The 23,120-nt window shown below is 41.5% G+C and overlaps 1 protein-coding gene across 3 annotated transcripts in view; it reads left to right on the forward strand.

The window, feature by feature from the left end:
* LOC139281152 (katanin-interacting protein) overlaps positions 1-23,120 on the forward strand; it is a 144,726-nt gene that overhangs the window by 99,155 nt on the left and 22,451 nt on the right. For all 3 annotated transcript variants that reach the window (XM_070901149.1, XM_070901150.1, XM_070901151.1), the window contains exons 17-23: positions 1,398-1,606; positions 4,323-4,392; positions 8,728-8,905; positions 15,306-15,471; positions 19,147-19,310; positions 19,905-19,969; positions 21,678-21,788. In XM_070901149.1, the coding sequence (XP_070757250.1) occupies positions 1,398-1,606; positions 4,323-4,392; positions 8,728-8,905; positions 15,306-15,471; positions 19,147-19,310; positions 19,905-19,969; positions 21,678-21,788 (963 nt within the window). The remainder of the gene's footprint in view (positions 1-1,397; positions 1,607-4,322; positions 4,393-8,727; positions 8,906-15,305; positions 15,472-19,146; positions 19,311-19,904; positions 19,970-21,677; positions 21,789-23,120) is intronic.

The following is a 23,120-nucleotide window of genomic DNA, read 5'->3' on the forward strand; positions in this document are numbered from 1 at the left end:
AAGCTAGAAAATATTCACAAACAGTAACAGTTGTGCAGTTGCCATAACAAAAAATATGCCATATAACTTATGAGTTTCAACAATGTTTAGCTTTATTTTAAGGGAAAAGCACAATGCAACCAGTTTACTTATGAACTCCATATACTTACTTTATATATATTTATAACCTAATAATTAGAATCTAATTTTATGTATTGAGAAACCTAATTTAAATTAAGTTACATCAATGCCTGAAAATAGATTCGATGTATTGTATGTTTCTAGTGAAAATGTAAACTGATTTATTTTTTTCCCTTTCAATACTGAAAATTTAATTCTTTAGCAGTAGTGTTATATTACATATTGGGGCCAGGGGCCCAGGGGAAGCACGGGCCAGCCCACACTGTGATATGTGTGCACACTAGGTCCATGCAGCAGAGCAGGTCTCCAGTCGTCTTGGTTAACCCTTGCCACTGGACCAAGACCTAGCTCTGTCAAGCCCGTATTGTGGCTGGTGTGCAACGGCCACCACACGTTTTTTAAAAAAAAAATCCACGAAAAGGCATTTTCCACCCTTCAGGATGTAGGTCAGGACCTGGAATATTAGGTCCTTTATTGAAACACCTATGAACTCATCCTTTTTTGGCATGGAAGTAAGTCATCCTCATTTTGAGGGACTGCCTATGATTGTTTTGTATTACATAGAATTACATAGTATTTACAGCACAGAAACAGTCTGGTTGGTCCAACTGTGGTCCATGCTGTTTTTTATGCTCCACACACAGCTTCTTCCCACCCCTCTTCATGTAACTATCAGCATAACCTTCTAATCCTTTCTCCCTCATGTTTGGCTAGCTTTCGTTTTTGTTTCAATGAAGTGACTACACTTCAAAAATAGTTTATTAATTGCAAAGCACTTTGGGACATCCTGAGGACATGAAGTGTGCTGTGTAAATCAAGTCATCTTAAATGAAAAGCAGGCAAATACATAATTGCTTAACGCCAGATTAAGTGACTATAATAATTGGATACATAGCCTTTCAAAATATGTATAGGAAAAGGTTGTAAAGATGTGACTGGCCAGTAGAGGCTCTTGTCAGATATTCAGTAGAAATGCCCCAAGATTCCAGAGAATTTTTACAACACCCAAACATATAATCTAATGTTCTTATGGGAGGGGGGAATTTGTATTTTTTTAAATCAATTATTGATTTTAATTGCCAAATTATGAAGGTCAGGGGAATAAAATATTGAATAATGTAATTCTAATAGACTTTCCATTTCTAATAATTATATTCAGAATCTTTGCAATCAGCCAGGATGTTTTCTTTTTAGCTTTACCAACTGTTCCAATTTGTTTAGGTTCTAGAAACATTGCTTCTGCACTCAATTGTTGGTTGCATTTTCTCCATTTTCAGCTTTGGAACAGTTTGGAGACACTATACTTTTCACCACAGATGATGAGATTCTAGATGCAATGTCCCAGTACGATGAAACATTTGCAACTAATATTGATTATACTCAGTCACTCACGATTGAGGAAGAACTCAATAGACCTAGTACTGCAGATGATGAAGGAGAAGAGAGGCCATTCACACAGGCTGGCTTTAGGACAGAAGATGAACAGGTAAATAAGTCTATAAATTCTGCCTTCTGTACACTAAGCACTGTTTGTCACCCTCAGTATACAACAGCATTAGTACCACATAATAGATTTGTTAGCAAAATTGAAGCCTGTGGGTGTAATAAAGCTCCACCGAGTGGACTATTGTGGTAATGCAACTGCTGTTGTAAATACAATAAAAGTCACATGATGTAATAGAGCCATCTTGTAGAAGTGTGTGTTTGTGATGTTGTAAAGAAGATATCACAGTGGGATTAAAGGGGCAGTGGCTGCATAGATACACAATTGTCTACTGAACAGAATGCAGAGTACTGCTGAACTTTCAGATTGAAGGGTAGCGTGCAGGGGTGTTCACCAGGGGTCAGTGTTGGGACAACTGCTCTTTTTGATATATATTAGCAAGGACTAGAAACTTTAAAGTGCAGCTGAATTTTGCAGTTTGAAGAGTCCAGAAGCCAAGGCAGGATTCATCAATGGAACAGTTTGGAACTTTGCACTGTGATTTAGGGACCTTTTTTAAGCTGAGTGCACTGCCCTAAACCTCTGAGACTGAAGCAGGAAAGAATTGCAGCCCAAGAAAAACCTAGTTGGAACACCTGAGTTAGGTCTGCGAGGGAAGGAAGTGGAGATGCAGCATCGGAGGCAAATGTGGGAGGGGGAGAGGGATAGATAGAGTACAGGTGGGTGAGGGAGTGTTATTGAGTGGACCATGTCCTGATTAAATTGGCTCTAAGACTTGTGAAGATCCAGGTGTCTCTACACCAACTTGCCATAAATGGAATTGCAGATTTATGCCAGTGATTTCTCTGCCATTTTATTCCTCGGAGTATGTGACATTTCATCCATTTGAAGTTCACAACACTTAAAGTAATGCTATTATTAGAAGGTTTCAACTTGGTTTGAGCCTGGGTGAGGTTCTCATGCCAGCTGTAGCTCGCAGAATTTATTTTTTAGTGCAATGTGTTGGACAGGTTGGACAGCAGTATCATTGGGGAGAAAACTTGCATTGTAAAAAAAGGGCTTCTTCAATATGATTAAGCAAAGCATATTGAAATTAGAAAATAACCAATTGGAAAGAAGTAGACAAGACAACTTAAAACACTTAACCAATATAGAAGAAAATTGGGTGACCCGATGGTTGTGAGTAGTCAACAGATTTAATGGTCGCAGCTTGGCATATTTGATGGGCAGAAATAATTTTATTTAAATATTTTATATACAAAAAGTAATGGTGATTTTTTTTTTTGCGGTACTAACTATATCACACTTAATGCTTCTGGTAAATGCTACAACATAGTTTTGAAGTGTGTTATCGCCATCTGGTGGCAATATATCAGTTTTAACCAATTAAATACAAATGTGGCAAAAAATGGTGACGGTAATTCATAGAATCATAGGGCCCAAGTTTTCGCCCTCTGGAAAAACGTCGCATCTCAATAAGGTGTGGCAACTTTCTGGAAGAAAAAGGGCGCCGAAAACTTACCTTGTAATTCTGCGAGTTCTTCGTGCTCGGTGTGGCGCAGCAAAAGGGGTCGGGGGCGGAGCCAGGTCCCGGTGCTGAAAACAGTGCTGGGATCTCTGCACATGCGCGCTAGAGTGCGCGCGCATGTGTAGTAGCCCCAGACCCCTGAGGTTGTGTGGGACTGGCCCGAAGCATGCCGCCCCTAGCCCTGGCCGAATGGGCTCACTGGAGCAGCGAAGATCGGACTATGGCCTCCCTCCGCTTCAGCTGCAGGTCTCTCTCCCCCCTCCCTCCCCCCCCCGTTCGCTGTCAGAAACAGACACTGACACAGAGATAGAGACATTGGGGGGCCGTCCCAGCACGCTGTTGGGGGGCTCCAGTGCTGAAGTCGGTGAGTAGAAACTTAATTTTCTATTTATTGATTTTTTAAAATATTTTATTCATTTTTTTTAATTTGATTTATTTATCATTTATTATTGATGATGGCTCTTTATTTGTAAAAGTGAAGTGTTTAATGTTTGTAAACTTCCCGCCCCCCCCCCCCCCCCATCTCTCGTTCCTTACGCCTGATTTCTAAGTGTAGGCAAGGTTTTTCTGAGCATACAAAAATCCTGACTTATTCCATTCTAAGTTAGTTTGGAGTAAGTTTTCACGGCCTAAACTTGCAAAACAGGCGTAAATGGCTGGACACGCCCCCCTTTGGGGGGAAAAAAAAATCCGTTCTAAAATGGAATTTTTCTAAATGACTAGAACTGGAGCAAACTAAATGCCGAGAATTGCAATTTCTAAGCTGCTCCATTCTAAACTAGTTGCTCCAAAAAAATAGGAGCAAATCAGGCTGAAACTTGAGCCCATAGAATGGTTACGGCACGGAAGAAAGCCATTTGGGCCATCAAGCCCATACTGACACTCGGCTACTCCCACTCCCCTGCCCTTTCCCCGTAGCCCTGTGAATTTTTTCCTTCAGATACTTATCCAACTCCCTTTTAAAAGATTAAATTGAGTCTGCCTCCACCACCGTTTCAGGCAGTGCATTCCAGATCTTATCCGCTCGCTGCGTAAAAAAGTTTTTTCTTATGTCGCCTTTTCTTTTGCCAATCACCTCAAATCAGTGTCCTCTGGTTCTCGACCCTCCTGTCAATGTGCCAATTGTGACGTTGGTACGTCAGTTAGTAGTCTAAAACAAAACAAAAATATACAGCCTTTTGTAATAATTACCTACCATCCCGGTTAATGAATTAAATTCTGCATTTTCAGGAGCAGGGACAAGCATCTTTCCTGTTGGGTGGACCAGCCAGTCAGTTGCTAGGGGAGTATACTGGGAAGTGTAAGTATTTGTATACAGAGTAAAGTTCGAATACAGATTGTATCTCCCTTATCCGGAACCCTCGGGACCTGGCCTAATCTGGATAAGGGATTTTTCTGGATGAGGGGTGGTCACGTTAAATTGGATGGTGACCAAGGGGATATCTGGGTTGGTTGGCTTGGGGCTGGGAGTGCAGCAGAGAGATCAGGGTGGGGAGGCCGGGGGGTAGCGGTGGATCGCAGGGTCAGGCCAACAATTGCGGGAGTTGGCAGTGCAGAAGGATTTCAATTTGCTTGTGTCGGAGTTCTGCGCATGCGCCTCTCGGTGGCCGGGAATGGTTCTGGACGAGGGGTGATTCTGGATGAGAGAGTTCTGGATAAGGGAGGTTCAACCTTTAACATCAAAGTTATCTTTGAAGTTTACTTATGTTCTTCTAGAGTCCTGATACTTTTAATAAAAATGTTATTGAATGTTTCAATTCAGTCAGATTTGTATGATTTAGTAGTACAATATTGCATAAATCTGAAAAGATACTGGGTTAGATTTTCCTATGTGGTGGATTTGCTGCTGAAGTAGCACCGATACTGCACTTCTGCTTGTCAGTGTAATTCTGCCAAGAAACAGCCCAATTCTTCCTAGTGCATCTTCATTTCAAACACCCTCCAGTCATTGATTGCCGGCAGGAGCAGAAAAAAAATCCAGTGCTGCTGCAGCAGCTGCAGTCATTTTGTAACAATTTGTCTCATCATCATAGGCAGTCCCTCGGAATCGAGGAAGACTTACTTCTGCTCCTAAAATGAGTTTTTTGGTGACTGAACAGTCCAACATGAGAGCCACAGAGCCTGTCACAGGTGGGACAGATATTCATCGGGGGAAGTGGGGTTGGCACTGATTTACCACACGCTCCTTCTGCTGCCTGCGCCTGACCTCTTCACGCTCACAGCGTTGAGATTCGAAGAGCTCAGCGCCCTCCTGGATGCACTTTCTCCACCTAGGGCGGTCTTCGGCCAGGGTCTCCCAGGCGTCAGTGGTGATGTCGCACTTCACCAGGGAGGCTTTGAGGGCGCCCTTGTAACGTTTCCGCTGCCCACCTTCGGCTTGTTTGCCATGAAGGAGCTCTTTGTCTCACTGTGGAGGTGGTGATGGAGGCTGAGGCTGGTGCTCCCTCAGGGCACCAAGTCTACAAACCTGAAGTTGAGGTGTTACTGTCTGCAATCTAGCAATGAAGGAACCAGCTTTGTGCCCAAAGGGAAGGAGGCCCATGGACAGCATGATATAGGCCTGTTGCAGGAGCTGACCTTGTAGTGAATACTAAATCTAGCAAAAGCCCACATAGCTACTTGGTGCTGGAAGAACTGGACTGAACTCTCCAGGGCAGCCAAAGTAGCAGAAGGCAACCATACCTACAGCAGTGTACTGTAATAAGCATGTTTCCCAGTTTTCAGCCGCCTTGCCTTCACTGAGTTGAACACCATCTGCAACCTATGTGCAGGTGGTACCACATTATCCTTCAAAACCCCTTCCTTCTCCTGCAAGTGCCTTATTCACATCTGAATATATATAGAGAAATAGTGGAAGACTTACATAAGTATTTTATTGCAATGGCCTGTTTTCACCTTCATTAAGGAATGCTTCTGAAAGCGGGGTTACATTCTATATGATGGAACACAAAGTCCTAGAACATCATTCCCTACCCAGTCACGCCCCCCCCCCCCTTCCTGGTTCCTTTTAACCACTTAGCTAGGGTGTTGCAGTGGCCAGATCTTTGATTCCTATTGGCCAACGAGTTGCCTGGGAATGCCAATTAGTTTTGCAGCTTGCTGGCTCAATGATAATGAAGCCTGAGGCCCAATATCATGTGCTCCTCAAGCTTCTCGTGAGGAAGAAGGGAGACCTAAAGGAGACAACCTGTTCCCGAGAACCAGGCTGCAACCTTAAAACTATAAGAAAAACTTAAAATTAAATTAAAACTTTCTTTACAATGAAAATATTTAGATTTATCTGCAGTTTTCTCTGGGTCCCTTTTAGCCCTTGAATTGTAAAGCACCTCTGGCCCACCACAAGCAGGTCCAAGTTTCTGTGTTGCGGGGCGTTGTGCACTTCCGGCAGCCATTGGGTGGAACGGGTGGGAAATGTGGGCCCTGCAACATGCTTCGCCCACCCGCTGTCATTTGCATGTAGTAAGGTGTGGCTGTAATGACTAAAGAAGTCTGTCCCCAGTAGGAGTGGAGGAAAATTTTCTAGCCACTTTTTTGGCAGTGGGGATTTACTGTTGGGCTTCCCAAACCTGTTAACACTCCAGGGATAGATTCCTGGGGAAAACAATCTGACAAAGCAGGGAGGAAAATATTTTGGGGCAAGAATTTGAGAGTAGTCACCCCTCTAACACATATGGAGCTAGCAGTGGTAGGGTGAGGAGTGATGAATATCCACAGGAGGGATAGTCTAGAGCAGTAACGCCCAAAGCAAATTATGCTCTCCAACAAGTTTAAAGCACTGGCTTCCTTTGGGGATGATGATGACTGGGTAGGGCCATCAAATGATCACAATGGCACCAAAAAGTGAGATGGCAAGTTGAGAGATTAGCATTTCAGTTAAGAATGCGGTAGTAGTAGAGAGGTAGGCACCATCATTCTCAGTCCAGACTGAGAGTCCCAGGAGCTAGAATAAGGGACAATTTGGAAAGACTGGACAAGATTATGGAAGTGCAGCCAGCCATCGTGGCCTAAGTGGGAGCCAGTGATATAGTAAAGGAAAGGCCTAAAGATCTTCAAAAGGAGTTTGAGATTTGGACATAGGCTCAGGAGAAGGACTTCAAGCGTGGCAATCTCTGAATTACTTCCTCTGAATTACTTCCCCAGCCATGTGCTAGAATGGGGAAGGATAGGACATGCCTAAAGAGATGTCAGGAAGAGGGTTTCTGTTTTACGGAGCATTGGCACCAGTTCTGGGGAAGATGGTTCAAGTAGAAGGAGAAAAAGTTAGTACAAAAACCAAGGACACAAGATTGGAATGTAGCAAATTTTAGAGAGAGGAGGACTGAGCTATCTGAGGTGGAAAGAGAAATTGGTGCACGGGATGAACTATAGATCAACAATGAAATGTTTTTAAAAAGGTGATTGGAAAGGTGCAGAATAAAGAAAGTCTATTAAAAAGGAAACTATGTCACGTTTCAGGATGCAATGGATAAATAAAGGTTAGAAATAAACTAAAATTAAGAGGAAGGCAAATGTAGCCTATAGGTATAATAATAATGAGATAAGGAAAGCAAGGAGGGAGAAGAGGATCTCAAATAAAATATTGAGAAATATATCAGTAAAAAGTGAATTGTTGAATGTGAGCAGAGTTAGTAAACTCCACTAACCCTGGAGTTAGTAAAAGGTAAAAGGAAATTGGCAGGGATACTTTGTATCACAGCTAAAAGGAGAATACAGGGTGATTTGATAGAAGTGTTTAAAACCGAGACTCCTACCAACAAACCGGAAGCGATCGAGAAGCATTCTGCGTAAGAGACAACTCTAGCGTTGTTTTCCCTTGTTGGAAATAATTTTATTATAAAGAAATGCAAATAAAATTAAAAACGCACATTATTTTCCCAAGGCGCTCCTTGAAATTGATTCACTTTCATTGAGCGATCAGCACAGGTCGGATGTTGACGGCGGCTTCAGACTCTATTGAGTTAGATGAGCTGCCGGTTAATTTCAGGTTGATATTGAGTGCTGCGTGACGGCTCCGAGCAACCGGGAACGTGCATTATCAGGGCGCATAATGGCAATCGGGCAATTTATAAACCGGAGTGTAAAAATATCCATCACTCATTCTCTTCTAGAAGATGGACACGTCTCTAAATCTGCTTCTTCCTCATTTTGGGAAGTCCGGCGGCAAGGAATAAAAAAAACCACGAGTTGCGCATGCGCAACTACTTCCGGTTCGTTGGCAGTAGTCACGTCGTTAAGATTATGACGGATGGAACAGAGTAGATAGAAACAGACTATTTCTAGTGGTTGAGTGGACTAGAATGGAAGAGATTTAGGACAGGCGATTTTTTTTTACACAGGATTGTGAGCCTATGGAATGTGCTACCAGAGTTAGTGATTGTAGGAAATGGTGATAAAGGGATATGGGAATACATGTGATTAGGACTATTGTTTTGTGGAGGATAAACACCAATGCGACTAGTTGGGCTCATTAACCTGTTTCCATATTGTAGTTTCTATGTCATTCTATCTTTTTTTTTAAAGTGTTGGACTGGCACCAGCTTGAATCTGCCTCATCATCATGTTTACGAACATGTATTTGAAAACTAACACATATTTTGTCATCTAAACTTGAACTCACTCTTTCTTTAAATCCTAGATATACAACTGCATTTCACTGCTACTTGGGGAGACTCTCACTATCTTGGGTTGACTGGACTGGAAGTTGTAGGCAAAGCTGGTCAGGCACTACCTGTCACATTGGACATTATTGAAGCATCGCCAAGAGATCTGAATGAATTGCCAGAATATAATGAAGACACTAGGACATTAGACAAGTATATACTATTTATTGACTATTTGAGCAAAATAATTTAATTTTGAGAACGCTATTTAAAATATCTACTCATAGATGTTTATAAATCTTATACTCGTACTTAAGGTAATCTAAAATACATTCCACCCATGATCCCTAGCAATCCATTTCAAGTAGCCCAAACACCTAACTTCCATTTAAGCATATATTTTGTACCTACTTAGAGATTTGTCCTTTTTGAATTTTGTGGGTTAAGTGGCTTGGAAAGAGCTGTCCTTTCCATTATTGCCTCATTAGTGGACAAATCTCTCATCAGTAAGCTAAGCTTTATTTATATCTGCAGCTTGAGATATAAATGAATGAGAACGTTGATTTAAACTACTGTAGCCAATGAAGCTCCATGGCTAACTAAGGAAGTAAAGGATGGTATCAAATTGAAAACAAAGGCATACAATGTTGTGAAGAACAGTGGAAGGCCAGAGGATTGGGAACTTTTTAAAAACCAGCAAAGGATGACTAAAAAAATGATAGAGAGCGAAGATAGCTTATGACAGTAAACTAGCAAGAAATATAAAAACAGAAAGAGCTTCTACGGGTGTATTAAAAAGGAAGCGAGTAGTTAAAGTAAACATTGGTCCCTTAGAGTATGAGACTGGGGAATTAATAATGGGAAATAAAGAAATGACGGAGACTTTGAATATTTTGTATCAGTCTTCACAGCAGAAAACACTAAAAGCATCCCAATAATTGATAATCAAGGGCTATGTGGGGGGGAGACTTAAAACGATTACTGTCACTAAAGAAAAAGTACGAGGCAAATTAATGGGACTAAAGGTGGACAAGTCCCCTGAACCTGATGGTCTGCATCCTAGGGTCTTAAAAGAAATGGCTGCAGAGATAGTGGATGCATTGGTTGTAATCTACCAAAATGTCCTCGATTCTGGAGAGGTCCCAGCGGACTGGAAAACCGCAAATATAACATCCCTATTTAAGAAAGGAGGGAGACCGAAAGCAGGAGCTATAGACAGTTAACCTAACATCCGTCATTGGGAAACTGCTGGAGTCCATCATTAAGGAAGTAGTAGCAGGACATTTAGAAAATCATAATGCAGTCACACAGAGTCAGCATTGTTTTATGAAAGGGAAATCATGTTTGACAAATTTGCTCGCGTTCTTTGAGGATGTGATGAACAGAGTGGATAAAGGGGAACCAGTAGATGTTCTGTATTTGGGTTTCCAGAAAGCATTCGATAAGGTGCCACATAAAAGGTTATTGCACAAGATAAGAGCTCACGGGGTTGGGGGTAATATATTAGTGTGGATAGAGGATTGGCTAACTAACAGAAAGCAGAGAGTCGGGATAAATGGGTCATTTCAGTTGGCAAACTGTAACTAGTCGATCAGTGCTGGGGCCTCAATTATTTACAATCTATATTAATGACTTGGATGAAGGGACTGAGTGGAAAGTAGCCAAATTTGCTGATGATACAAAGGTAGGTGGGAAAGCAAGTTGTGAGGAGAACGCCAAGAATCTACAAAGAGATATAGTTAGGCTAAATGAATGTAAAAAATTTGGCAGATGGAGTATAATGTGGGAAAATGTGAGGTTATCCACTTTGGTAGGAAAAATAAAAAAGCAATGATTATTTAAATGGGGAGAGATTACAAAATGCGGTGGTACAGAGGGATCTGGGGGTCCTTGTACATGGAACACACAAAGTTAGCATGCAGGTACAACAAGTAATTAGGAAGGCAAATGGAATGTTGGCCTTTATTGCAAGGGAGATGGAGTATAAAAGTAGGAAAGTCCTGCTACAATTGTACAGGGCATTGGTAAGACCACACCTGAAGTACTGCGTACAGTTTTGGTCTCCTTATTTAAGGAAGGATATATTTGCACTGGAGGCGGTTCAGAGAAGGTTCACAAGATTGATTCCTAAGATGAAGGGGTTGTCAGATGAAGAAAGATTTGACCTATACTCATTGGAGTTTAGAAGACTTGGGGTGATCTTATTGAAACATATAAGAATCTGAGGGGGCTTGGCAGGGTAGATGCAGAGAGGATGTTTCCCATCGTGGGGAAATCTAGAACTAATGTTTCAGAATAAAGGGTCGCCCATTTAAAACAGATATGAGGAAGAATTTCTTCTCTGAGGGTCGTGAATCTTTGGAATTCTCTACCTCCTGAGAGCTGTGGAGGCTGATTCATTGAATATATTTAAGGTGGAGATAGACATATTTTTGAATGGTAAGAGAGTCGATAGTTATGGGGAGCGGAAGGGGACGTGGAGTTGAGGCCAGGATCAGATCAGCCATGATCTTATTGAATGGTGGAGCAGGCTCGAGGGGCAAAATGGCCTACTCCTGTTCCTATTTCTTATGTTCTTATGATATGCACCTAAGTAGTTCAGAAAGACAGACCAAAACTTGCACATTTTGCCTAAGGCTGTATATTCAGCAGATTCTCCCTAATGGAAATGCTCCCATTGGGAACAAATATTCTCGGTATAGTTGTTGCTATTAAGTCAACAACGTTGAATGTAGAGGAAATCAATCAATGTATGAGAAAAGAATAGTTTTCAATAACCATGTGACCATTAATTGATGATTTATTTGTTATGGGAGAGAGAGAGAAAAGACAAAAGCCTCCCTTTTAAGTGATTGCAACAAATGTTTAGAGTACTGTAAAAATCCAACATTTTGAAAGCCAGAAAACCCTACCATATCCAAAGAAAAACAATCAGCTTAATAACAGGAAGAGGAGGCTCCATGAACATCGCCATCCTCGACCCTGGTGGAGCTCAGCACATTAGTGCAAGGGACATGGCTAAACTCTTTGCAAGTGTCTTCAGCCAAGAGTGCCAAATGAATGATTCTACTCTGCTTTCTCCCAATGTTCTTACCATCAAAAAGGCCAGTGTACAGCCAGTTCAGATAATCCCGCATGACCTTATAAGGCAGCTAACTGCTTGGATACAGCATAGGATATGGGCTCTGGTCACATTCCGGGTGTAATGCCAGAGGACCTGTGCACCAAAACCAATGGCTCTCCCCAGCCAAGTTGTTCTAGTACAGCTATGACACTGGCACTACCCGACAAGCTGGAAGATTACTCCGCTATGCCCTATGCACAAAAAATAGGATAAATCAATCCTGGACAATTACCACCCTATCAGCATGCTTCCAGTCATCCGTAAAGGGATGGAAGGAGTCATCTATCAATGCTGCCATCAAGCGACACCTGCTCACCAATGCTCAGTTCCGCCACGAGCACTCTGCTTCAGACCTCCTCACTGCCTTGATCCAGGCATGGTGAAAGAGCTGAATGAGAGTAGCTGTTCTCAACATCAAGGCACATACAACTGACTATGACAACTAGGATTTCTACTAAAATACTAAAACTTTAAATCCATTCTTTCTCTCAATCCCTTCTCTCCATCTTCTTCTTCTTTCTGTCTCTCTTTCCCCCTCTCCTCTCCCTCCTCCCTCTCTCCCCCTCCACTCTTCTCCACCCGTCTCTCTCACTCCCCCCTCTCTCTGTCTCAATCCCGCTCCCCCTCTCAAGCGCTCCCTCCTCTCTCTCAATCTCCATCTCTATCTCTTTCCTGCTTTTTCCCTCCCTCTTGTTCTTCCCCTCTCTCTCTCTCTTGATCCTCCTGCCTCTTTCTCTCTCAAGTCTTGTTTCTTCCCCCTCTCTGTTGTCTTTTTGCCTATCTCTCCCAATCCCTACTCAACCCTTTTGCTCTCTCCCTAGCCCCCTCTCTCCCTACCCCCCTCTCTTTCTGCCCCCCTCACTCCATACTATCCTTACTACAACCCCCATGCTCCTTCTCACTATCCTCCTCCTTTCTATGCACTTTTTCTTTCTCTGCCCTCTTGCAGTTTGTCTGTTCGTCTCGCTCGCTCTCTCCTCTCTGCTCTTCACACTTATTTCCCTCTCTCTCCTCTCTCTGCCTGTACGCCATCCTCTTTGTCTCTCTCTCGCCCTCACGCACACTCCCGCCCTCACGCTCTCAATCTTTGTGCCCCTCTTCGATTCCGTTTGCCACTATAAATGGCGGTTGTGGATATAATAATAAAGACTGAAATTGATGTTATCAGGGGATTTATGGGTTCTAAAAATAAGAAACGTAGGAGATAGGTTGGATACAAATAGAAGTTCAACCTAATCACAGATTATGAGCACTAATGAGGACTGACTGAATTTTTTGAAGAGGTGACTAAAGTAGTGGAAAAGGGGATGTCTAAGGATGTTATTTATATGGACTTCCAGAAGGCTTTTGATAAAGTCCCTCATAAGAGACTGTTAACTGACGTTGAAGCCCGTGGATTATTGACCTGGTTAGGAAATTGACTGAGCGGCAGGCGACAGAGTAGGGATAATGGGCAGGTGCTTTAATTGGCAGGATGTGACTAGTGATGTCTGGAAGGGATCTGTGTTGGGGCCTCAATTATTCACAGTATTTATTAACAACTAGACGATGGGATAGAAAGCCACATATCCAGATTTTCCGATGACACAAAGATGGGCGGCATTGTAGGCAGTGTATATGAAAGCATAAAATTACAATGAGATATTGATAGTTTAAGTGAATGGACAAAACTGTGGCAAATTAATTTTAATGTAGGCAAATATGAGGTCATCCACTTTGGACCTAAAAGTGTACTTTCTAAATGGTGAAACAGTGGAGGTCCAAAGAGACTTGGAGGTACATTGATCATTAAAATGTCACCAAACAGGTACAGAAAGTAACCAAAAAAGTGAATGGAATGCTAACCTTTATATCTAAAGGACTAGAATACAAGGGGATAGAAGTTATGCTACATCTATACAAAGCCCTGGTTAGACCACACCTGGAGTACTGTGAGCAGTTCTGGGCACCACACCTTAGGAAGGATATATTGGCCTTGGAGGGAGTGCAACGTAGATTTACCAGAATGAAACCTGCACTGCGTGGGTTAAATTACGAGGAGAGATTGTATTTCCTAGAACTTATACGGTTAAGGTATGATTTAATCAAAGTTTAAAATATTAAAGGGAACAGATAGATTAGATAAAGAGAAACTATCCAGAGGGCATAGTCTTAAAAATTAGAGCCAGATCTTTCAGGAGTGAAATTAGAAAACACTGCTACACACAAAGGGCTCAATTTTGGCCAGAAGTTGCCCATTTTTTTTTGGAATAACTTGGTTTTTCTGGCGTAACTTAAAAATCCCCATTTTCCTCAATCAATTTGCACCAGCGTAACTGATTTAGTTATGATTTTTTTTAGGTTCGTTTTTTTTCTCAAAAGGGGGCGTTACCAGCCACCTATGCCAGCTCTGCCCATTTAGGTAACTTTGGCCAGCTAATAGTTACTCCATTTATACTTAGGCCAGCGTATGTGGCCACTTCAAAAAAAACTCTTGTGAAGAGTTAAAGAAATCGGCGCAGGTAGCTACATCGGAGGCCATTCGGCCTGGGATAGGGGCGGGAAACGGAGAGGACCTGCACCTGAACCACCAAGCCTTACAAACCACCAAACCTTGCAAACAAAACCTCAAATGATAGGCGACGTAAAAATAGAAACTCAACACTGCAAAAAACATTTGCTCAACCTAACGGTAGTAAGTGCAAAAGGAAAAAGATATTCCATTTCTCAGCCTTTATTTTAATGCACAAACAAATTCACCAAGATACTCTGTCGTAAAACTATAGGGTAAACTCAGCAGTCCCACACTCTGTGAGGAGCCATGCTCAAAGGGTTTCCTTTGCATACAGCCTGGAGGTCACTCGGCCAGGGCTAGGGGCGGGCAGGAGAACTGAGAGTGCTCCTGCCTGCTGCTGATTTCTATCAGTTCTCCTGCCCGCCCCTAGCCCAACAAAGGAGGCAGAAGAAATGCAGAGAACTTTACCTGAAGGAGCTCATCGCCACACTCTGAAAGTGAGAGAGACCTACTGTTGTTGCAGACTCGCAGCGCTACTGCTCATGTGCGGACATCACCAGCGGACTCCACTGCACATGTGCAGACGTCCCTGCACAGTTTTCGGCGCAGAACACTGGCGCGGCGCTGCCCGACTGCAGTGAAGAGGCCGGACAGCAGCCAAAGTGGCAACAACATTTTTCAGCGCATCTCGGAACACAGATAAGCGACGCAACTCCGCTAAGTGTGCCGAAAAACGGGCTCGGCCAAAATTGAGGCCAAAGGGTAGTAGAAGTTTGGAACTCTCTTACAATTGATGCTAGATCAATTGTTAATTTTAAATCAGAGATTGATAGATTTTTGTTAATCAAAGGTAGCAAGGGATATGGGGCAAGGCGGGTATATGAAGATTTGCCATGATCTCATTGAATGGCGGAACAGGCACGAGGGGCTAATGGCCTACTGCTGTTCAAATGTTTCTATGTTCCTAATTGATACCTGATACTTACCTGTTAAAGGCTGATTGATGGAATTAACATCACCTCAGATGATGAGCACATGTGGCTAATTCCTTTCACCTATGGAGAGAATCACATCCTCACAATCAATTTCAACAAGCAGCAAACCATTGTTGGATTTCGTTTCTGGAACTATAACAAGTCCCCAGAAGACACATACAGAGGGGTGAGTCAATGGAAAGGGTTTCTGAATGGGATCTTCAGAGGGTAGAAAGGAGATATATTATATTTAATTTATATTTTTAGAATTGATGTAGTTTGACAATATGGTGATGTAATTTCATTGTTGTAAGGAAATTTAGACAAATAATATATTGCATTAGCAAAAAGCAATGTTTTACCATAGTACAATATAGATTTTTGGGGTTTCATTCCTATAGCGCCTTATCACATCCTCGGGATTCCTTAAAACACTTCACAACCAACGAATTACTTTTTGTAATGTTGTCACTGTTGTTACATAAGTAAATGCAGCAGCCAATCTACACACACACAGTAAGGTTCCACAAGCAACGCATGAATGAATGACCGGATAATCTGCTTTTGATGATGTTCGTTGAGGGAGAAATCAGGAATAAAAACAGAAAATGCTAGAAACACTCAGCCAGTCAAGCACAGCATTAGAAATTAGCCTTGAGGACTCTCTCTTCTTTGAATAGCACCATGTATCTTTTATGACCATTCAAGCAAGCATAATGCCATAATGTAACTGAGAATGACTAATGTACACACAACACCATCTTTCCTTTTGCTTCACCTCAAACTTCCAAACTGCACCCCTCCCTTGAGGAGAAAGCATATCAATGCAGTAGGGAAAAATAATTCATGTCTAAAGCCACATAAGGGCAGTGATCCGAACCAACAATGTAAAGCAGAATCCCATACCCACAACCTCCTAGTCCAACCTAACCTCGGGGATTAAGGTCAAACAAATTATTCTGACCTTAAAACATGAATTATTGCCCAAATGCGTAACAAATCTAATGAGAGTTTTAACCCTTCCCTCACTGCAACCAGGCAGTTAAAATGTTCCGTGCAGCCTACCCTCTCCCACAGGTCCTAGTATTAACTTGCTCTTTTTAGCATATTAGAGGGACACCACTCCGAAGGTAGCGGGCTCCTTCTTTAAATATGCAGATCTGGCTCTGATGACAAAATTGGGGCCTGACTGCTATCTTAACCTGAAGCCTGCCATCGTTACTTCCCTGCCAGGTCCCAGAACAGGGCCCAAAAGTTTGGGCCGAAAATTGCGGTTGGAGGCTTCCTTCGTACGAATGTCACCGACCTAAAAAAAAAGTAAACTAAACTACCTGTTGGTCCCAGAGGAACGTAGGATTCCGGTCGGAGGCCTTCATTCGCTGCACAGCGCACGGGAATATGTCTTCCACATACGAACACATCTGCTGGAATCACGTGGGCCTGGACCACCAATCACGATCTAGTATTCTCATTGATAAAAATTGGAACTCCGTTCGTACAGGCTCCCATTACTATCAATGCGAATAACGTCCTAAAACAAGAAACACAGCACAATAAATCAAAAAAAATCTTTCATATTTAAAACTAATTGAAATTAAATATAATTAAATGTTTTAGAAAAAAAATATTTTTGGGAATTTTTTTTTAATGTGTTTTATAAGGTTAAAGATAAACTTACCTTAATGGGCAGGGTTTTAATATAAAAATGAATGATTACATTTTTCTATGTTTTAAAAGTGTTACGCTGGTAAAAGTAAGCTAAACGCCTGCTTTTACCAGGCGTAAAAGTTTGAAGGACATACACTGGGCATTAGTTGGGCAAATAGCTCAATCGCTTCCCCGCGGATGTCCTCCCTGCAGGGATGCGTAGAATCTGTCTCGAGATTTTGACAGATCGGAAAAGTCGGTTCGCGGTGCATGCGCATCGCGCCCCAAGAACCGGCTTTTGCGAGGCCTCGCCGGGTGCATGCGCACTTTGTACGCTCCCGGAGAGGCCGCAATCTTCGACCTTGTAAGTTGCCTCGGGTCCCTGGCGTTGGCCTCCTGCCCTGAAATCCTGCTCCCTGCTCCCAGCCACCTATTGATTCCTGCTGGGTTTGGGAGGGAGACTGATGGCAAGCATGCAGATGAGGTTGGGAGTTAAAATCTCGTGAGCCTTAATGCTGTGAAGGGCTGGATGGTTTCCCATCTGCCTCACACCAACGCACCGTGCCACTCTCGAGTAAAATCGACTCCAAGAGTGCATCTTCTGCAAGCGCCATGCAATAAGCCCACACTGCGATATGTGTGCACACTGAGTTCGTGCAGCAGAGCAGGTCTCCAGTCGTCTTGGTTAATCCTTGCCACTTCTACCCCTTCAATTGGAGTTCAGGACTGGAACATCGGGTCCTTCATCAAAGCACCTGTGAACTCGTGGAAGCAAGTCATCCTCGTTCGAGGGACCACCTATGGGGGGGCAATAAGAATGTGCAATGTCTTCACAAAGTATGTATCTGTATATAAATACTTGTCGCACATTTCAATTTTCAAGTTACAGCCATTTCTACTGAGACAAAAGATGTGGTTATATTGCCACCTTTACATTGCTCATGGCAATTTCCAAGACACAAGAATCTTCAAGTCGGATGTTCAACTTAACTTCACAAAGAAGCGAGATGACCCCAGGGAAGGCCATTTCTTTCTGGGGCAGGAGAGAGGCTAGACCTCCTCAACATTCCACAAATTGAAGCAAAGTTTATTTAAATGTTTTGAGCATGTGAATACTCTCATTTATACTCAATACATTTAAATTTTACCAAACGGAAGCAAGATTCTATGCATACATGCTAGTTGAAGAATCAGATTACTTGCAGTTAATGTGAACAGTATTCCCAGCTGCAAATGAAATCTGCCGCAACTAAGATCACAAGATTATCTTATGGATGAAAATGGCTAATTGGCCCATCTTAATGCGTTCATCTGGAGCAATCCTACCCTCCCCCATTATTCCAGGGTATCATCTCTACTAGTCTATTCAGAAAGCCATTCGAAGTGTTAATCACTCTCTGCTGGAGGGAGAACCTCCTGATATCAGTTATAAAGTTACTGTTTATTAATTTGAACTTGTGTCCCTGTCTCCTCCCACTGTTTAATTTAAAGTATTCCGGATTAATCTTGTCCACACTATCTTATGCATCTCTATAAGATCGTCTCTCACTTGCCTGCTTCCAAGGCTGAAAAGCCCAAGTCTTCTCCTAACTCTTTTATCATAACTCAGACCTGAGGGATGCACTGCCTGCAACCCTCGTTTCTCAGTGACTAAAACTGGACACACTACTCAAGTTTGTTCATGACTTTCGCTGACTAGTATTCTACTGTTTTGATATGCAGGTGAACATCCAATTGGCATTATTGATAGCTGCTCTGGAGTGGATGGGCAGTTTAAGCATTGAGCCTACCTGTACAAAGACTCCAAAGTCTCTTTCAATTTCATTCTTAGATAATTCAACACCATTCATGAAGTATGCAAAAGGTCATTGAGCTGAAAGGATAACTCTGTTTCTCTCTCCACAAATGCTGCCTGACCTGCTGAGTATTTCCAGCATTTTCTGGGGTTTTTATGAAGTATGCATGTTGCCCATTTTTTGCTTTCTTTACGCAATACCTTACAGTTGTCTGCATTAAATGAGATCAGTAGCTACAGAATAACCAAACCCTCAATGTGAAGGAGATAGTATTTGCACAAAAAGACTTGGTTGAAGCTTGTCACATTTACATCTATATATCCTTAATTGTTTTTCATCAGCATTCTAATGTAGATTTGGGAATGAAGAGAGGATTGTATTGTTTTATGAACTGGTATTTACCCTTTAACCTTGACTAGGCAAAATTTGTCCATGTTACGCTTGATGGATACTGCATTTCACCACCAGAGGGCTTCCTCATTCGGAAAGGGCCAGGCAAATGCCATTTTGACTTTGCTCAAGAAATTCTCTTCATAGATTATCTCCAGAAAAACAGTGAAGTAGCAGCAAAACAGAAAATCGGGTAAAAATATTTTCTAACCATTATATTTTCATACTATCAAAATCTTGTTTCTTCTTGGAACTGGTTATATTTAAAACAAGTTTAATAAGGCCACCAAGATAACTTTGAATTTCTTACAACTCCAATAGCTTTAAATCTATTAAATTGATCAACACTTGTATTCGTGAATTTCTGGCATCAAATGTTTGTTCCCTTTTTCAAAATTAGGTGCAATCACATGAAATCTAAGGTTTGATTTGTTTGTCAATATAATTACGTTTGAAATTGTGAAGTCAATTATGGTGAAATTATAATTTATTTTTAATATATTAAAATCTCATTCTTTTAAGAATGAATGGCGTGTTTCCAACTATTAGTTATTCTGTCATTTATTTGTTGGGTTACAAAAATTGATTTGTTAATTTAAAACACATTGTCTGCATAGTTCGCGAAAGTGATTAGCAATTGTGGAAGCCTGCGAAAGCCTGCAATCCATGCATTCAGTATTATTCGTGCAAACCGCAAATAAAAAATGTAATGGCGACAACGTAGGATGGCCTAATATCCGCAGTAACTTGTACATATTTTTAAATGACATGTAAATATATTCGATAGGAACTGTCCAAGGAATGTGGAACAGGCTAGTATGGACTATGAAGCTCCACTGATGCCATGTGGCTGTATCCTTTAACTTCAGAATGTCTTATACAAAATGTGGATTACTCTTATTCAAATAACAAAATGGACCTGGAGTATCCTCATGATTTTCACCCAGATAACAGCAGAATGAAATAGCGCAAATGATCATGGAATTTTAAGCGTAAGTGAGTTGCATCCTTTTGATGATTATGCTGGAATTTCTGCGATCTTATATGCTGTTTTAAATGTCCCTTGCCAGAATAGTTCCTGCCAACAAAAATTGCCATGCCCCCAGGTTTCCACCAATTGCGCCCATTTGAGGGTATTCATTACATTGCACCCGGATGCAGAGGCACCCAGAGTTATAATAATCCATTATTAGTGACTTGTAGCTGCAGAGACCAGCAATCAATTATTGAAGCATCACTGGTCTGTTTCTCATACCAACATTGCAATTACTTTAAATTCAGTTTAAATTAGTTCAAATTCAGTCAATTGATCTCCCCTTGTGCACAAAACATGTGACCAGACAATTGAAACCACTGATTGGCCTATTTGTTCAGCTGCAGAAATTACTTGAACAAATTTCCAGTTTAAATTAGTTTAAATGCAGTCATTTTGAGGTCCCATTGGCCATTTGCCAGTCAGTAAACAATTACGATCCACAGCACTGCTTGATTGTGCTGATTCAAGGAGGTTTTACTTTTGAGCATATGCTAATGAGTGTAAGCCGAAACTAGGACATAACTCCACCTCGGCAAAACCGGTGCAGTTTCCAGCGCATTCTGGGTGCATTTTACCGATTGCAGTTTCCAGCGCATTCTGGGTGCATTTTACCGATTGCATCCACCAAGTGTTTCACAGATTAGATTTTCATCCCATGATTAAATGAGCAGGTGAGTTTTCATTGTAGGGCAGATTGCTTAATTGCTTTAAATTGCTAATGACTACATTTTGATGTAAACAGTGAAAGTTCCAAAAGAGTTGTCTATTGTGAATCTCTTGTTACACTGAGCCAATAGATTTGTTTATCTGGAAATGTATGCAGTGCTGTTGTAAAATGTGTAAATTCAATTTGCAGATCAATGCAACTAAAATGATTGCTAATCCTTACATCATGCCCCCTATGCTCTGCTCTTGGGGATGCTCATCCACTTCTACAACTAGTGCACAAATATTCAACATTCTAACAACGGCTATGCAAACAATGAGAACGTTGGTTAATACAGGCAGCCTATTGTAAATGAGCAAGACCTGTTTTCTTTCTTAGAATACAAGATTGGAAATTACTCTGGCAATATTAGCATATGCATGCTTAATATATTTGCCTGACATTCCTGCGTCCGTTAGTTTAACAGTCATTAGCTTGGTTAAATTAAGTGGCTGAGTATATCAGTTAAGATAACAGAGATGTTTTAAGCAAATGCAATAAGCATTCATCTGCTAATATCTTTATAAAGGTGAACAAAAATATTTGCACTAAGACTGGAAGTATTTAAAATCCAGTTTTCTCATGAAGCGATTGATAATCCAGGATAAAACAAATGGTTCTTGAGAAAATCTTTTACATTCAATTGCCGGTTACTTTTATATTTTATAGTTATTTATTTTAAAATAAAAGATTCTATTACTGAATATGTTGGCATTTGAATATTGTGAAATGTTTGTGTTGCTATCAATAAAATGTTAGCCCCTGAAATTTGTCCGAGATGTGTACTAAGTTATTTTCCTTGATCTAGCTTCTGCCAGTTATTTTTCAGCTACAGTTGCTGACTAGCTGGGGTGATCCTTACTACATTGGTCTTAATGGACTGGAATTCCATGATGGCAATGGTGAAATAATTCTTCTGACAGAGAATAGTATCCTTTGCCAAATGATAAGCTCATTATTTAAACAGCCTTCTGAATATTATTTTAAATGAAAAAGGTACTCGAATACAGGTATTATTTTAAGAAATCTAAGACTACTGTTTAATCTGGGTTTTTTACATTATGGCTCAGTTTCTTCTTGTACATACAGTTCTGAATTAGCAAACTGAGAGGAACGACATGACTATCTGAAGAAGTGCTTGTGCTCAAATCCCTACTCATCCTCCTCCATGCCTCTGTAACCTGCTCCAGCCCTACAACTCTGCCCACCCCTCCCTCCCCTCAACACACATACACACTCTGTTCCTCCGGCCTTGTGCCCCATCATTGGCAGCCATGTTTTCAACCACCTAGGTCTCACTCTCTGAAATTCCCTCCCTGAACCACTCTGCCTCCCTACCTCTTCTCCTTTTGACCCTATTTAAAACCTACCTCCTACATCACAATAGTGACTACACTTCAAGAGTACTTAATTGACTGTAAAACGCTTTGGACAACCTGAGATTGTGAAAGGCACTATATGAATGCAAGTTATTTTTCCTTTGAGCAACCTTCCCTCACCCCTCTTAACTAATTGTTTGCCTCAGCGTCCATTTTCCTTATGTCTCTGTGAAGCACTTAGGGATGTTTTTCTACAATAAAGGCACTATATAAATGCAAGTTGTGATGGTAGTGGTGTGACTAGCTTCAGTTTCCTTGTTACATTGGGAGCGAATTTCAGTGGAGGTTCTCCCATTCATCTGCCATATGTTTTAATAAAATAAATGTAAAAGGGTGAAGATCAATTGTCTACTTTTGCACCCATCCTATTTTCTGCCATCTCACTGCAGGAATCACCCATTCATTTCTAGGCAGATCCATATGAAAATGGCAACTCATTTTCCATCATTTTTGCCTCATTTACACTATTTATGGTTCTTGTATAAAACTGGTGTTCAAGTTGCTTGGTGCTCTGGAGAAGATGGAAGAGCATTTAAAAAGCAACTAAATTCATAGCGGTAATTTCTGACCTGTTTGGGATTATGTTTTTCTTGTAGTTAAGTGGTCATCTGCCTTTGTGCCATTTAATGTGGTGCTGTTATTCTTCCCTGCCCCAACAACTATTTAACACTGGGCACAATGGGTTTCCATCAGGAATTCTGCATCTTTTCTTTTTAGGAGAAAAGGAATAGAAGAATGCCAGGCAGGTCAGGTGCACCAGAAGCAGAAGATCATCACTTTCAGTGGCATGGCATGAAAGCAGCTTACCAGGATGATCAGCAGCCAGCAGAGATTGGCTGCACCTGCAAAGATGTCACCATACAAGAACACAAGAAAAAGGAG

Source organism: Pristiophorus japonicus, chromosome 15 (assembly GCF_044704955.1).
Source record: "Pristiophorus japonicus isolate sPriJap1 chromosome 15, sPriJap1.hap1, whole genome shotgun sequence".
NCBI lineage: Eukaryota > Metazoa > Chordata > Chondrichthyes > Pristiophoridae > Pristiophorus > Pristiophorus japonicus.